This window comes from Spinacia oleracea, chromosome 6, assembly GCF_020520425.1.
Source record: "Spinacia oleracea cultivar Varoflay chromosome 6, BTI_SOV_V1, whole genome shotgun sequence".
NCBI lineage: Eukaryota > Viridiplantae > Streptophyta > Magnoliopsida > Caryophyllales > Amaranthaceae > Spinacia > Spinacia oleracea.
The window spans coordinates 38,495,310-38,513,593 of NC_079492.1; the positions used below are offsets into that span (position 1 = coordinate 38,495,310).

At 35.7% G+C, this 18,284-nt stretch overlaps 1 protein-coding gene across 10 annotated transcripts; it reads right to left on the reverse strand.

Moving 5' to 3' along the window:
- Positions 1-14,546, reverse strand: LOC110790039 (uncharacterized). Of its 10 annotated transcripts, none has more exons than XM_056833468.1 (7): positions 13,951-14,546; positions 13,352-13,448; positions 10,129-10,179; positions 6,967-7,063; positions 905-4,304; positions 413-789; positions 1-330 (listed from the first exon to the last, which is right to left on the reverse strand). In XM_056833468.1, exons 5-7 carry the CDS (start codon positions 1,017-1,019, stop codon positions 142-144), a joined length of 681 nt encoding a protein of 226 aa, XP_056689446.1. In that variant the 5' UTR covers positions 1,020-4,304; positions 6,967-7,063; positions 10,129-10,179; positions 13,352-13,448; positions 13,951-14,546; the 3' UTR covers positions 1-141. The 10 variants fall into 10 exon arrangements, with proteins under 10 accessions (XP_056689446.1, XP_056689450.1, XP_056689447.1 ...); XM_056833472.1 differs by having other exon boundaries at positions 905-4,368; XM_056833469.1 differs by having other exon boundaries at positions 6,967-7,068.
- Positions 14,547-18,284: the final 3,738 nt, after the last annotated feature.

The following is an 18,284-nucleotide window of genomic DNA, read 5'->3' on the forward strand; positions in this document are numbered from 1 at the left end:
CGCCTTGAACTCCTCCATCATCTCGGCCTTCATTTTCCAAGTGTAGTAACCAGCACACTCGTAAATCCTCGCCTTAACTTTGTAGAGAGACGTCTTCAGCTCGTCGACCTCAGCAACCAGCGTCTCCTTCCCAGCGTTCAACTATGCGACCTCAGCAGCCCCCTTCTCTTGACTCACCTGCAGCGCCTCAGCTCTTGCCATGGCCTCCTTGGCCACACCACCAAGACGACCGGTTTCCTGCTTTGCCTTCTTCATGTCATTTTTCAGTTTTACTATTTGATTTTCTAACATGATGACATGATGACGTGTGGCTAGAGCAGATTGCAGGGCCTATGTGAAAGCAAATTATTTAAAAATGACGAGATGAGGATGGAGGAGGCGAAGGAAATAAAAAGAAAGAGCAAACACATACCCTCCATGCATCCGAGACGCTCTCGACAGTTGCAGCTACTGGGGACAAAGATTCCTGGCGCTCCCAGCTTGACGGCATCCAGAGGTGTTCGACTTCAGGCCAAAGCTGAACCCGTGGCGCATCTGCCGACCCGTAGTCGTCAGGGAACTCCACTGCAAGCTTCCTCTTCCGAGATGGAGGCGACAGCTTTTTCTCAGCAGGCAGAAGCGAGCTGGTCTCCCCCGTCACCGTGGCGTCAGTTGAAGCCTTTGGCGGCCTCTGTGGTGACAACACAGTGATGGGTTTGGCTCGAGACACACTTCCCAGTGACTCCAGCCTCTTCCTCAGCAATGCATCCGCAGATGGGGCCTTGCCAGAGCGTGTCGACGGGCCAGTACCTGTTGACAGCATTTATTTGACGACTCAGTCTCGTCACAGCAGTTGTAAATTGTATTTCGTATTGAAAAGGGCAACGAACCCAAAAACTGTAAATTAACCCTAATCCATGTTTACCTGTTGATGTCGACATGTTCACAAGTTCAGAAACTTCTTCTTCTTGAGGAGGCTCTTCGCGTTCGAACTTGAGGCCGATGAAAGCTCTGTCCTTTAGAGGGACCCCCAATAGCATAGCAGTCTTTTATATGGCTTCGGCACCGACACCAACTGTGTCGAAAGATGCACCTACAAAAACACAAAAGTGACACAAAGTCAAATCAACAAGCCCAAAAAATACCAAAAAACAAACAAAATACCTCTAGCCATTCACTCCCCCGTCAAGAAGTCGGAGTCGGGCCCTAAACTAGCCAACTCCACAAAAAAGAACCGACCCATCCACCCGCGGTCGTTCGACTTGTCCGCACCAAGAAGAGCCTCCCTGTCGTCCTTGACATGCAGCAAGTACCTACCAGTCCCATAATTTTGGACCTTGTAGGTGTACACAAGGTCCTCAACCCGGAACTCCATGTCCAGTTTGCCGGCCAGATGGTCGACCAAGTGCATCACCCTCCAGACCTGCGGCATTAGTTGCGCCGGCGGCACCGCCAGTGCCCTTAGAACTCCTTGCACCAGTGGCGAGAAGGGATTGGTATACCCAATTCTGAAGGGATACTCATAGAAGCACACCCAGCCGTCCGATACCCAATCGGCCCGTTCGTCGGGCTGCGGCAAACGAATTACCGCCGACGGAGGAAAACCACACTCCTCCCTGAGCGCCTCCACATCCTGCTTCCCCCAAGTGGCCGGCCGAACATTCTTTCTGTCCAGAATGTGGGTAGGGCTGAAAATTGGCCCCTCAACCAGATCGCACGCCACCACCACTCTCTTGTTCTTCGCGCGGGTGGATTTCTTTCCCATTCGTTGCGACATAGAAAAAATCGATGAAAGAAAGAAGGAAAGAAGAAGATGGAAGACGAGCAGTTACCTGAAAGAAGGAGAGGGAAATAGCGCCGATCGTTTTTTCTGGGAAAGAGAAGAGAGAGATTGCAGAAGTGATTGCGGATGGTTGGAAGCGCAGTCCTATTTATTGGCGCAGATGGACGGTTGGCTTCTCCAAGGCAAAAGTCATCATGACTCTAACGCCGTCAGCGTTGGGGAGGTTAAGAGGCGGTTTCCATTTTCCTTCTGTGAAACCCATTTTTCCTTTTTGAACTTCCCGGAATAAATTCAAAATGGGTTTGGGGACAATTGTTAGGGGGGAAAATACCCTCTTGGTGACATGGGCATACGTGGCAAACATTGTGTGCGTGGCTGCCAGCAAGGCGCATAATGGCACCGTTCGAACTTACTCCCAACGGTTGAGAGTGAAGCAGCCGTTACAAACCTTTGATGAAGTCGGCCTTCATTACGCATTTATTATCAAATTATAGGCAATTAAGTGTGAACATTACACTCTTGTTGTAAATGCCTATAAAATGGCTTAGTCTTGTCTGTTTTACATACATGATTTCCAAGCAATAAACCTACGATTATCTTATGCTATTACAACTGGCTCTCACCATTCTCAATTATCTAGCTCGATCGATTGTTAGCACCTTCATCAAGGCAAGCTCATCTCTAAGTCGAATTTTCCCAAAACAGTTACTAAGAAAGTTTAAATCACGACGTGTATCGGCTCGTACCTGATTTCTCATGCGAGCCCGCAATTCAAACGCCGCATCTCTGTACGATGGCTCAAAGTGATCAGAGGATCCCGGCTCATCCTCGTCCATAATATTCACATCCAATGATGGGGAAGCATTACCGACATCATCATACCCTTCCCCACTCAGCAGGTTTTCACTATCTACCTCACTCGACATAATACTAAGAAAAAACTAAAAAGCGAGGGGAGAAAACAGAAGAAAAACAGGAATATACCTTCAATACAACCAGCAATTCACAACAACGACTGAAAAGGAGTACCACAACAATAAAATCGCACGGTAAGAGCAAATGAGAGAGCATACGATTGTTATCGCAAGGCAAGACGAAAACGCAGTGATAGTTTGCAAGAAAGAGAAGACGAAAGAAAATAAGATTAGGAGGAAGGGAGAGTATAAGTAGTAAAAAAGGAAGCCTAGAAGTCTGTTGATGTGTGACAGTTGCAGAAGTTCAAACGACGGTTCATCATCAACCGTTGAAATAAAATGATAGTGCAACACGTGTCATGTTAAGAATTCAAGGAAAGCCACGTGGAGACCTTTGAGCGGTAAAAAAATTAAAATTTAAAACCCCTTTTTATTGAGAATTTTTAATTTAGGCAAAAAACTTCCGTTTGAAAGTTAACCAAACAAAGAGCAAGGGGGCTAGTCTGCAGTAAGAGCAAGGGGGCTAGTTTGCAGTAAAAGCAAGGGGGCTAGTCAGCAGTAAAAGCAAGGGGGCTATTCAGCAGTAAAAGCAAGGGGGCTAGTCTGCAAGAAAAGCAAGGGGGCTAGTAAACATGCAAATCAAGCAGGTCGACACCAATTCGCAAAATCTGTAGGCCGTGCCGCTGACAATGGAAGTCAGACAATTCTGGAGAGGGCTAGTCAAAAAATTAGTCCACAACGCCCACTCCCAATGCCAGTTGTCAGGCCATACAGTTTTGGGGGGCTAGTAAGTGTGGAACCGGTTTTTCTAAAATCAGAGCAAGCGTAGTGATTCAAGAATAACAACGCTCACTCTGAGGGGGCTAGTTGTACGGGTGTGCTACCAGCTAGCAGATAGCACCCTCACCCGTATGGGGTAAAGAAGAGTAAAAGCCGCTACCGGCTCTGCACTCTCCTTACCAACTCTATCTTATGGCCGATAGCAGCAACAAGTCTTCTGTCGGTAAAGTCAATGGGTCGCTATCTCGAAGGTAGGCCCTGAATTATCCGTACACCCGACCCGTTCCTATATATATGGATCGCATTTATTGTAAAAGGTACACAATCCCAATCATTTTTGTAACAGTCCGCCCTTCACGAGTTGCTTTCTAAACACACTTAGTCTTAATTTAAATAAACTAAATGAAATTACAACTTTAAACCCTGCTAACAAACTTTAACTCTTCAACCAACTTCAAAGATTTAATCACAGATTAAGTCTTAATTAAACTTAATTAATTATTAGAAATTTCGGCAGCACTTCCCCTAAATATGGACAACCTAAAAATATTGTTTAGGAAGTTACGTCAGATTTTCTTTCACCTGCTTCAATTACAACATTCCAACATACAACATTTCCCAAGACATCACCACGGTGTCACCAAACCCAACAGGGATATATAATCCATAAATAATAAACCAAAAATCTCTAGAAAGGAATAATACAATCCATCAACAAATTGGGAAAGACTTAAATATACTTGGAGAATCCATAACCCGCCTTGGAACATATAAGACATCCAGAGGACTCTACGCACCTTGAACCTGAACTGAAACTCGATTCTCGCTACCTGCAAAATATTTTAACTCTGCCCCCACCAGGACAGGTTCATTGAACAAAATCAGCGGAAATCTGAGTACACGTTATCCAACCTGAAATGCATTTGATAGGTGGCTCAAATAGTTTTGTTTTTAGTTTTTATGTTTCGTTTTGAAAATCAATTTTTCTTATAAGCACACTTGAAAACATTACTTAATAAAACATTATAATTTCGTTGAAATCTATTTCTTCAAATCCTTATTATTCAGCAAACGTTTGGAAAACAATATAATAAAGTTTTATTCGCAATAGCTCCAGACCTTACTTATCATCACACAGAATTTCTAAATTCGCAATTACTTCAATAATACAGCTTGCAATATAAGATTCACCTAATTATTCCCACCATACCGTTAATCATTTCCAACCATAACCTTACTCGACAATTGCTCATAACCATGCATGTACCAAGTATTTCTCTAAAAGTAAACTTCCCCAAGCCATCATTTATGCCACAAGGTGAAGCTCAAAATATATTATATATCCATTTACAACTCAATGAAAACTCATTCGCACAATATTGCCAAAGACATATAATTCTCTTCATAAAGTTCTCATGACACAGATCAAATTCACAATACATATTCGACATGATTTCATAATTCAAGGCAAGAATAGATAAATTAATTCAACATAATAGCTTACTGTTGGGGAAAGTGAACACGAATAGAGAGGGGTTATTCAACCAACTGACTCTATTTGGTGGGGGTCGTCACCCTCCTGATAAACATACGCTTGCAAGACTGAACTAGGACATGTCCCTAATTACGGGTCTATCCCGCCTCTACGAGTCTACTTTTGTAGCACTCGCTTTACGGCCAAGCCGCTTTAACGGGTCTATCCCGCCGAGCTACGGGTCAAGCCCGCTTACCACGAGTCTACTGATGTAGCACTCGCTTCCATTGTTTTTAATCACCGATGTATGTGAGCACTATGCCACACATACACGACTACTTTCCCCTACTTAAGTATTTTATTATCAATTTATCTTAATTCGTTGCCCGAAACTTATTCGCATTCCCTTATTCAAGTATTCGCTTCTTTCTCATTATAGTTCAACTCAACTTCTATCTTATATAAATCTTTAACCCGATTTTAATATCAAACTCAAGACTTGTTTGACACTTTGCACTTGCACTTAATCACATTGTAATGATCTAATTAAAAGTTGAACACTCCTCTCAACTAATCCCTTTTTAACTTAGAATCAATCCTTATCCTTGGCTATACTCTAGACCATTGTTTAATAATTGACTGCTAGTGAGTGATACTCATTTAAGATCCCAAGGCTATCAATAGGTTATACTTTCCCCGAATCCGAATTCATCATTTAATAGCTTAGGGTGCCTGAAAAGTATTTTATAAACATTTACATAAAACATAATTACTCAAACATAATCTTTATTATTCATTGAAAAGTCCTCTCGATAGATTTCAAACCATTAGGTTACAAAAGTATGAAAACTTGATTATTTACTTTAAAGTGTATTGTTATTCTATATAATAAACTCTTTTTAAAACTTGATAAGGATTTACTTATTTAAAAACTATTGGTATTTAAAGAACTTAAAACAAAGCTTAAAACACTTTAGTATAATAGTTCCAACTCTTAAGTTCATTAAACACTTTAATATTGTTCAAGCTAGTTTAAGTTCCATAGTTCATAGTTTTAGGAAAAACATGTGACTTTTTAGGAAATTCTAAAGTAAATATGGCTTGTTAGGAATGATTATAAACCCTTGAAATGAATCATTGAAGAATCATTGAAAACTCAGTTTTTGTTATACTTAGATAATTTAAAGATTCTCATTTACTACATTAAAAGAATTCTTAATTTACAGTTCATGATTTTCAGAATACGTTTGACTTTTGGAAGACTCAAAATAGATGTGGTTTTATAAAGTAAATAATAAAACGCCTTCTGAAGAATATTGCCCTAAAGAAATAGGTTTGTCCTTCTAAAAAGGAATTAGAAATAGTTTCGTACTCAAAATAATTTTTCCTTCCAAATCCAACATTTTAATTTCTTCATTATTAATTTTGTGGTTAATAGACAACGACCCACATTAAGACTTGATGCAACTTCACGACCTCTTGAGTTCGACCTCTACTTACATTAACCATCAGCATCTCTATATATGATCTTCTTATTTCCTTGACTCTTTCATAGACCTTTTAACTCATTTGCATACCTCATTATTAACCTTGATTCTAATTTATTCCCAAATTCAACCTCAAGAACTCTCGAGCAACTCAACTATCTAATCACACAACCTTTCAACTTAAACCATCACTCAAATTCCAGATCAACACCAATATTCATTCAAAAGTATAAAGATTCCTAAAATATTACCATTCAATTTGTAAAGCATAATTCAACACGGAATACGCAATTCAATTTGCCAAAACGCATTTCAATTTGCAAACGCATTTCAATTTGCAAAGAACAAATCAATTTGTAAATACAATTCAGTTTTGCAAAACACAATTTAATTCGCAAAATAACTTTCAATTCGCAAAACGACCATTCAATCTCTCTCTCTCTCTATATATATATATATATATATATATATATATATATATATATATACACATGATACTTTAACACAAGATATATTTTCAAACATTGAAGTTGGTTGGACGATGTGTACCTTGAATCACCGAATATATAAACTCCAAAGCTACACACTTGGTCACGGCTCTCCGCATAACCCCATACTTTTATTCACCTTGATCGTTCTTCAATCACTTACCTCAACATAAAAGTACATGAATCAATAAACTTTCACTTAACATGAGCTAGATCTCCATAGAATTCTTTCATAAATCTTAATTCATTCCAAAACCTTGTCTTAGAAACTAGTATTTCACGTATTCTATTTTAAGAAAACCGAATTGAACTCCTAAACAAGAATTGTGATTTGAAAATCATATAGTTTGATAATATTCGATTCATAAACTTGTAAATGTAAATAAGTCAAAATAAATAAATAATAATAGAAATCTTAATTACACCATCATTTTAGAAGAATCCTCTCAAAGAAAATAATAACTTGAATTGTCCACTGATTTAATCGAAATTACTTAACAAATAACTGAAATTATTTTCATATACTTTATTTGACAACTTGATTCCAATAAATTATTGCAATCTAACTAAGCTAAATTGAAGTCAATGATACAGGAATTGATCTTGAAGTATTCCCTTAATTTAATTGGAAGAATAAGGAGGAATGGAGAGATCAACTATGCTAGATCAATCAACTTAATCAGCAACCACAACAGTAACCGCAGCTCCGACGGCAGCCACGGAGCTCCGGCGAGCAGGGAGGAGAGGAGAGGACTGAACATGCAGGGGAGAGCGGAGGAGAAAGATAGCAAGGAAACCCCATCGGTGGCATCACCACACCACCACAGCACGACTACAACGGAGGGAGTGTTGCACCGAACAAGAGGAGAGAAAACCAAAGAAGAGAAAGTTAGGGTTTTGTTTATTTGGGTTTTACTTATTTAGCTCAATCAATTTACAAAGAGGAGTTAGATAGATTACCCATTGAGTGATGGAATATCGACGACGACCATTTAAGGCCACCGTCGGCGGTGGTTGTACGGATGACACGCGAGAGGGAGGGGCGGAGCAAGGAGACCGACATGAGCAGATCAACAACAACACCGGCAACACAGCGCATCAGCAGCGCTGAGGAGGGGAGAGGAGTATATTGGCGGCGCTGGCGGTGCGGTGGGGTGACGGTGGAGGAGAGTCAAGTGAAGAGGAGGGAGAGGATCACGAGTAAGGGGAGAGAGAAAGTGAGTGAAGGGGTTTTTGTTCTTTTACTTTTCAAGCAAATGATTTTGGGAAATTTTGATGGTTTCATTATTGATGACTCTAGCTTAGATTAAATTAATTAGGAGAATATTCTTTTAACTAGATAAAAAAAACAATAAAAAAAATCCTAATTCCATGGGAAAAAAAAAGACAAATTGAGTTTAGATAAATTTGTTTAGAATCAACAAAATCTAAATACTTTAAACGAATAAATTCCCAACAAAATAAATAAAATTATCTCGAGGTAAATCTCGAGAAACAATTCGGGGAAATTATTAACTTTAATCATAAAAATTCAAATTCATTCACCGATTTGAATAAAATTCCATGATCTTAATATTAATTTAAATTTAAGAGAAATTTTAACAACACGTTTAAGATGGTAATTACTCTTTATATTATATTAAAAGCTGCTTTAAATCAAGTCTGTTACACTATACCACCCTCAAAATAAGTTTCGTCCTCGAAACATCTAAACGTATAACTTTAGGTTATTTAAATAAAACTTTGCATTTTGAAATAGCATCTTGATATCGCGTGTAGCATACAAAATAAGGTAACTCAATCTCTATGTAGAAATCTTCAAAATTAAATAAACTGATACAGAAAACCTTAGGAATATCCATGGATAGGAGGACTTAATTTCAAAAGATAGTTGGGAGTGAGAGTTTTGAATCTGAGCAACAATGAATTGAGCGTTAAGATTGTTTGATTGGAATAAGGGTTAGATAGATTGACAGTGAAACACATACATCCTAAGTTAGGAGAGAGTGAATGAAATATAGAATTCTCTTGAAGGAAAGAGTGGATAGATAATGCTTCTAGGTCACTTTGGAAGAGTAAAATTCCTTCTAAAAATGTATATTTAGTTAGGCATTTAAAACTTGACTATTAGTTCAAATTTCTCTTTAATCCAATCTCTTTTCAAAATCCAAAATAAACAGAAATCTTAAGACCAAAGATCCTTAATTCTTACTAACTATTCCTAACTTTAATTCTATTAACAAGCAACCAAAGAATTAGTAATTAAATCTTAAATCCTCAATGCAATAGTAATTTATCACCCAACACAATTATATTTCCTTAGCTTTTTAAATAATCAAGTTTCCAACTCATTTTCCTCCACTACCGACGTAAGTAACTACCATGTCCAGCACTACTAACCAAACCAAATAAAAATGAATCCATCATACATATTTCTCCATTTTCGCTTATTCAACAAAACTAATTTCAATCATCATATTTCAAATTCAATTCAAATAACCCTCTCAGCTTCCAACTTAACTTGAGACATTATTCCTTGGAGGATCCAATAGTTCCAAATCAATCATTATTTCCTCCTATAGATGCTTAAAACCTTATGCTTGTCATCCCAAAGGTAACCCATTTAAAGATTCCTCAAATATCCTTTCACGATCCAAAACTCTTAACTTCTTTACGAAAGAACTCATACTCATAATTCCAAATTCATACGCTATGATTTGAAGATCATAGCAAACCCAAAAGAAACCTTGGCTCTGATACCACCTGTAACAGCCCGCCCTTCACAAGCTGCTTTCTAAACACACTTAGTCTTAATTTAAATAAACTAAATGAAATTACAACTTTAAACTCTGCTAACAAACTTTAACTCTTCAACCAACTTCAAAGATTTAATCACAGATTAAGTCTTAATTAAACTTAATTAATTATTAGAAATTTTGGCAGCACTTCCCCTAAATATGGACAACCTAAAAATATTTTTTAGGAAATTACGTCAGATTTTCTTTCACCTGCTTCAATTACAACATTCCAACATACAACATTTCCTAAGGCATCACCACGGTATCACCAAACCCAACAGGGATATATAATCCATAAATAATAAACCAAAAAGCTCTAGAAAGGAATAATACAATCCATTAACAAATTGGGAAAGACTTAAATATACTTGGAGAATCCATAACCCGCCATGGAACATATAAGACATCCAGAGGACTCTACGCACCTTGAACCTGAACTGAAACTCGATTCTCGCTACCTGCAAAACATTTTAACTCTGCCCCCACCAGGACAGGTTCATTGAACAAAATCAGCGGAAATCTGAGTACACGTTATCCAACCTGAAATGCATTTGATAGGTGGCTCAAATAGTTTTGTTTTTAGTTTTTATGTTTCGTTTTGAAAATCAATTTTTCTTATAAGCACACTTGAAAACATTATTTAATAAAACATTATAATTTCGTTGAAATCTATTTCATCAAATCCTTATTATTCAGCAAACGTTTGGAAAACAATATAATATAGTTTTATTCGCAATAGCTCCAGACCTTACTTATCATCGCACAGAATTTCTAAATTCACAATTACTTCAATAATAAAGCTTGCAATTTAAGATTCACCTAATTATTCCCACCATACCGTTAATCATTTCCAACCATAACCTTACTCGACAATTACTCATAACCATGCATGTACCAAGTATTTCTCTAAAAGTAAACTTCCCCAAGCCATCATTTATGCCACAAGGTGAAGCTCAAAAAATATATATATATATATCCATTTACAACTCAATGGAAACTCATTCGCACAATATTGCCAAAGACATATAATACTCTTCATAAAGTTCTCATGACACAGATCAAACTCACAATACATATTCGACATGATTTCATAATTCAAGGCAAGAATAGATAACTTAATTCAACATAATAGCTTACTGTTGGGGAAAGTGAACACGAATAGAGAGGGGTTATTCAACCAACTGTCTCTATTTGGTGGGGGTCGTCACCCTCCTGATAAACATACGCTTGCAAGACTGAACTAGGACATGTCCCTAATTACGGGTCTATCCCGCCTCTACGAGTCTACTTTTGTAGCACTCGCTTTACGGCCAAGCCTCTTTAACGGGTCTATCCCGCCGAGCTACGGGTCAAGCCCGCTTACCACGAGTCTACTGATGTAGCACTCGCTTCCATTGTTTTTCATCACCGATGTATGTGAGCACTATGCCACACATACACGGCTACTTTCCCCTAATTAAGTATTTTATTATCAATTTATCTTAATTCGTTGCCCGAAACTTATTCGCATTCCCGTATTCAAGTATTCTCTTCTTTCTCATTATAGTTCAACTCAGCTTCTATCTTATATAAATCTTTAACCCGATTTTAATATCAAACTCAAGACTTGTTTGACACTTTGCACTTGCACTTAATCACATTGTAATGATCTAATTAAAAGTTGAACACTCCTCTCAACTAATCCCTTTTTAACTTAGAATCAATCCTTATCCTTGGCTATACTCTAGACCATTGTTTAATAATTGACTGCTAGTGAGTGATACTCATTTAAGATCCCAAGGCTATCAATAGGTTATACTTTCCTCGAATCCGAATTCATCATTTAATAGCTTAGGGTGCCTGAAAAGTATTTTATAAACATTTACATAAAACATAATTACTCAAACATAATCTTTATTATTCATTGAAAAGTCCTCTCGATAGATTTCAAACCATTAGGTTACAAAAGTATGAAAACTTGATTATTTACTTTAAAGTGTATTGTTATTCTATATAATAATCGCACAGAATTTCTAAATTCACAATTACTTCAAGAACGACATAGTGCTGGGTTTAAAATATACTTCAAACAATATAATAGAGCTTTTTGGTTTATTATTTATGGATTATATATCCCTGTTGGGTTTGGTGATACCGTGGTGATGTCTTGGGAAATGTTGTATGTTGGAATGTTGTAATTGAAGCAGGTGAAAGAAAATCTGACGTAATTTCCTAAACAATATTTTTAGGTTGTCCATATTTAGGGGAAGTGCTGCCGAAATTTCTAATAATTAATTAAGTTTAATTAGGACTTAATCTGTGATTAAACCTTTGAAGTTGGTTGAAGAGTTAAAGTTTGTTAGCAGGGTTTAAAGTTGTAATTTCATTTAGTTTATTTAAATTAAGACTAAGTGTGTTTAGAAAGCAGCTCCTGAAGGGCGGGCTGTTAACATAATCTTTATTATTCATTGAAAAGTCCTCTCGATAGATTTCAAACCATTAGGTTACAAAAGTATGAAAACTTGATTATTTACTTTAAAGTGTATTGTTATTCTATATAATAAACTCTTTTAAAAACTTGATAAGGATTTACTTATTTAAAAACTATTGGTATTTAAAGAACTTAAAACAAAGCTGAAAACACTTTAGTATAATAGTTTCAACTCTTAAGTTCATTAAACACTTTAATATTGTTCAAGCTAGTTTAAGTTCCATAGTTCATAGTTTTAGGAAAAACATGTGACTTTTTAGGAAATTCTAAAGTAAATATGGCTTGTTAGGAATGATTATAAACCCTTGAAACGAATCATTGAAGAATCATTGAAAACTCAGTTTTTGTTATACTTAGATAATTTAAAGATTCTCATTTACTACATTAAAAGAATTCTTAATTTACAGTTCACGATTTTCAGAATACGTTTGACTTTTGGAAGACTCAAAATAGATGTGGTTTTATAAAGTAAATAATAAAACGCCTTCTGAAGAATATTGCCCTAAAGAAATAGGTTTGTCCTTCTAAAAAGGAATTAGAAATAGTTTCGTACTCAAAATATTTTTTCCTTCCAAATCCAACATTTTAATTTCTTCATTATTAATTTTGTGGTTAATAGACAACGACCCACATTAAGACTTGATGCAACTTCACGACCTCTTGAGTTCGACCTCCATTTACATTAACCATCGACATCTCTATTTATGATCTTCTTATTTCCTTGACTCTTTCATAGACCTTCAACTCATTTGCGTACCTCATTACTAACCTTGATTCTAATTTATTCCCAAATTCAACCTCAAGAACTCTCGAGCAACTCAACTATCTAATAACACAACCTTTCAACTTAAACCATCACTCAAATTCCAGATCAACACCAATATTCATTCAAAAGTATAAAGATTCCTAAAATATTACCATTCAATTTTTAAACCATAATTCAACACGGAATACGCAATTCAATTTGCCAAAACGCATTTCAATTTGCAGACGCATTTCAATTTGCAAAGGACAAATCAATTTGTAAATACAATTCAGTTTTGCAAAACACAATTTAATTCGCAAACTAACTTTAAATTCGCAAAACGACCATTCAATCTATACATATATATATATATACATGATACTTAAACACAAGATATATTTTCAAACATTGAAGTTGGTTGGACGATGTGTACCTTGAATCACCAAATATGTAAACTCCAAGGCTACACACTTGGTCACGGCTCTCCGCATAACCCCATACTTTGATTCACCTTGATCATTCTTCAATCACTTACCTCAACATAAAAGTACATGAATCAATAAACTTTCACTTAACTTGAGCTAGATCTCCATAGAATTCTTTCATAAATCTTAATTCATTCCAAAACCTTGTCTTAGAAACTAGTATGTCACGTATTCTATTTTAAGAAAACCGAATTGAACTCCTAAACAAGAATTGTGATTTGAAAATCATATAGTTTGATAATATTCGATTCATAAACTTGTAAATGTAAATAAGTCAAAATAAATAAATAATAATAGAAATCTTAATTACACCATCATTTTAGAAGAATCCTCAAAGAAAATAATAACTTGAATTGTCCACTGATTTAATCGAAATTACTTAACAAATAACTGAAATTATTTTCATATACTTTATTTGACAACTTGATTCCAATAAATTATTGCAATCTAACTAAGCTAAATTGAAATCAATGATACAGGAATTGATCTTAAAGTATTCCCTTAATTTAATTGGAAGAATAAGGAGGAATGGAGAGATCAACTATACCAGATCAATCAACTTAATCAGCAACCACAACAGTAACCGCAGCTCCGACGGCAGCCACGGAGCTCGGGCGAGCAGGGAGGAGAGGAGAGGACGGAACATGCAGGGGAGAGCGGAGGAGAAAGATAGCAAGGAAACCCCATCGGCGGCATCACCACACCACCACAGCACGACTCCGACGGAGGGAGTGTTGCACCGAACAAGAGGAGAGAAAACCAAAGAAGAGAAAGTTAGGGTTTTGTTTATTTGGGATTTTACTTATTCAGCTCAATCAATTTACAAAGAGGAGTTAGATAGATTACCCATTGAGTGATGGAATATCGACGACGACCATTTAAGGCCACCGTCGGCGGTGGTTGTACGGATGACACGCGAGAGGGAGGGGCGGAGCAAGGAGACCGACATGAGCAGATCAACAACAATACCGGCAACACAGCGCATCAGCAGCGCCGAGGAGGGGAGAGGAGTATATTGGCGGCGCTGGCAGTGCGGTGGGATGACGGTGGAGGAGAGTCAAGTGAATAGGAGGGAGAGGATCACGAGTAAGGGGAGAGAGAAAGTGAGTGAAGGGGTTTTTGTTCTTTTACTTTTCAAGCAAATGGTTTTGGGAAATTTTGATGGTATCATTATTGATGACTCTAGCTTAGATTAAATTAATTAGGAGAATATTCTTTTAACTAGATAAAAAAAACAATAAAAAAAATCCTAATTCCATGGAAAAAAAAAGACAAATTGAGTTTAGATAAATTTGTTTAGAATCAACAAAATCTAAATACTTTAAACGAATAATTCCCAACAAAATAAAATAAAATTATCTCGAGGTAAATCTCGAGAAACAATTCGGGGAAATTATTAACTTTAATCATAAAAATTCAAATTCATTCACCGATTTGAATAAAATTCCATGATCTTAATCTTAATTTAAGTTTAAGAGAAATTTTAACAACACGTTTAAGACGGTAATTTACTCTTTATATTATATTAAAAGCTGCTTAAAATCAAGTCTGTTACAATTTTACTCGACCTTAACACATATATTTCATAATCTCTGACTTTGGCATCAGAGGGGGGATCCTAGAATCACCTCCGAGGCTAGTTTTACCATTATCCCTTGTGCAGGATTTCATCACGGAATCGAAGTTACTCAACCTGCCCAGCCTCTCCAACTGTTCCTGACTCATACCGGAACTGGACCAATAATAAACAAATCAAATAATAGGGTATGTAAGGGTCCACATACCCCCGGAGTATGTGTAGCCTTTGCGAGAAGACTATCCTATCCCTATGCGTCTACGCAAATGACGGACTTCTCATATAATTGAAGAACTCTTGAAAACATACGTCAATTACTATTATACTGATGAAACACAGATCAAATCAGACACATAACTCCAAAGTTGGTAAAACGAATCAATCAACGTCGGCCACGCAGATCTCCGTCACGCTAATTGGTGGCCGAACCTCAATACACCAGACGACCTGTCCTCGATAGTTTAACATTGTAATATAAATTTGTCTAGTAACATTACCATTATTTCTTACTTATCACAAAACGAGGGCGGAGAGGCTGCATGCTGTGATGTGTGAGCAAACACATCACAGCGCCAAACATGCACAATTTCTTTTAAAAAATATTACCATTCATTAAGAAAAGAATACCATTTCGTTAAACAGGTACCATTTCGATAAAAACATGTACCATTTCGTTAAAAAGAGTACTATTTCATTAAAAACAAAGTACCATTTCGATTAAAACATGTACTATTTCATTGAATTTTTTTTTTGCTGCTATGTTTTTACAAAAACATAACAGACGGGGTTTTTACTTCCTCATCACAAAACTAGCTAATACGTGTACTTACTACCATTCAATATGCATGCAATATATGATTGCAATTCCGAATACTACTTTGTTTTCGTAACCATCCTAATAGCATGTTTATCAATCACCAATATTTTGGTCGTAAATATAAATTTCACCTTCTCTCTCTCCAACACCAACCGTATTTATCAAACACCAAAAATATTATCTCTCTACTACATCATTTATAACTCAACTACACTTATTTCTCATAATATTGTTATGGATAAGTATATAATCAAATTATTAGTGGTATAATTAATCGTTATTTAATTAAGTTACTGACGTACTAATCGTTAATTAATTACTCTCTTCGTCCCAATTTATTCTTTGCGCTCTTCGTTTTTAGTGTCCCATTTTAATATTTACACTTATAATATTTCTTTTTATATTATACGAGTAGCATAAAAGTCCTTATAAAAACTGTAACCATAGGTGACAAAATGACAAGTGTCATCACCTCATCAATCTACCTTTTTCTACATTTTTTATAATTAAAATAGAGAAAATTCAAAAGACACCCTTATTAAAATAAAAAATATGTTATAAATAGAGAGAAAGAGAGGAAATTGGGAGAGAACAATTGTATGTGTTATTCCATGAACAATAGGTTATATATACATACAATATAATAGGGGTTGCTTGGAGAACAATAAACCCTAGATCTAGAATATTCCAGAAAGATAATAGGGGTATAATGGGCATCCACATAATATTTCATAACACTCCCCATTGGATGTCCATTATTTAAGATTATGCCTCGTTAAAACCTTACTAGGAAAACCATGTGGGATAAAAACCTAGTGAAGGAAAAAGAGTACATCGCTCTTCATAATACGCTTGAAATGTTGCCTCATTAAAAACCTTACCAGGAAAACCCAGTGGGACAAAACCTTCGTTAAGGGAAAAAGAGTGCAACGCGTATTTCTCCCCCTGATGATCGAATACATCAATTGAGATCTTTTTGTGCAATCCATCCAATATTGTTGAGTAGCTTCTCAAATGTAGCAGTATGAAGTTCCTTGAAAATTGATTCTCCAAAGCTTAACTTGAATCTTCAATTGTTTTGAAAATAATACCTGTAAGATCATGTGCTTTTCTCTATCTCATTCGATACATTTGTTTTCGATTTTTCCGATGCATAATATAATAATTCTTTAGCTTCACCTGAGATAAATACATTTTCTTGTATATGATATTACAAGACTTATCCATACATATTAGACATATACCTTCTGCTGGAGGTCATAAATTATAGTTTTTGATCAATATTGATCAAACCTTTTTTTGTTCATACTTTCATCGCAATACATGATAAATAACAATATAATCGTCCAACTTGGAGGTATAATATAGCTAATAATGTTATTTATGGTTCTTCTGGACCATGACATAATATCCATTGGAAGGACATTACATACCTTTATCTTAAATTTTAAGATGATTCATTCATAGTTGTACAATAATTCTTTCATGAATAAATTAATATGTATATTTCATAACTTTCAAGTACTCAAACTACTGATTGAGACGACATTTCAAAACACTCTTTTAGGGTTTTGATAATATCTTATCAATGTTGTATATTCATGTGCAAAACTAAAAGGGCTAGATGTTTAAAAACATCATGTACATAGTTCTCCATGAACTCTTCTTATTTGCATGATTCATAACATGCTATTAAATCAACATTATATATATACTTCTTTTACAACTATTAGGCCAATGGAGTAAGAGTCTCCACTTATAAATGTTTTCATAAAGTTGCAAATCCGTCTTACCATTCTTTGGATGCATATTCATATACGATATCATAACAGTTTTGAAACATGTAATATGAAATTATAACTGAATAAATAAAAATCATATCATGATAAAACTTAAAACAAACTAAATGTATGATAAATGATGCATTTACCTATTAACTACACATGTATATGAATGCAAGACTCAAAATGCAAAACACTGTACAACGTGGATATTTCAAATCCATAACTATTTGATCATTATAATGGTGTCTACATCGAAATAGACATAGATTTACGATCCCTTATTCAAAATCCATTATTTATCGCATATGCATTATATTTTGGTTCCATCATCTACCGGTATCATCAATATTCTTCAACATATACTTTTGCATGCTATTCATCAATGATATCTGAATACTTATTCAATAGGTACCATTCATTTTTTCTCACAAGCCATCTATTATTGTTCAGATATCTATACCACTTCAAGGGTATTTCATACACTATATAATTAATAGTCTTTTCTTTATTTTCAAAAATATCATCAACTGTATTATCTTGCCATCCTTTTCATATAATCACTATGTTGGAACCGTATATATAATCTACACTTCAGGTGTAGAGATTTAAATAAATAATGGCAAGATATATATTACTCAACACTTACTATATGTAACATCGAGCACTATGACTATCATACACCTTTATGCCTTTAAACATGTAAC

Coding starts and splice junctions, on each gene's coding strand:
- LOC110790039 (XM_056833474.1), bottom strand. CDS start 1,019: ATGCTATTGGGGGTCCCTCTAAAGGACAGAGCTTTCATCGGCCTCAAG. Junction 790..904: donor GAACATGTCGACATCAACAG/GTAAACATGGAT, acceptor TGCTGTCAACAG/GTACTGGCCCGTCGACACGC. Junction 331..412: donor GCGTCTCGGATGCATGGAGG/GTATGTGTTTGC, acceptor GCTTTCACATAG/GCCCTGCAATCTGCTCTAGC.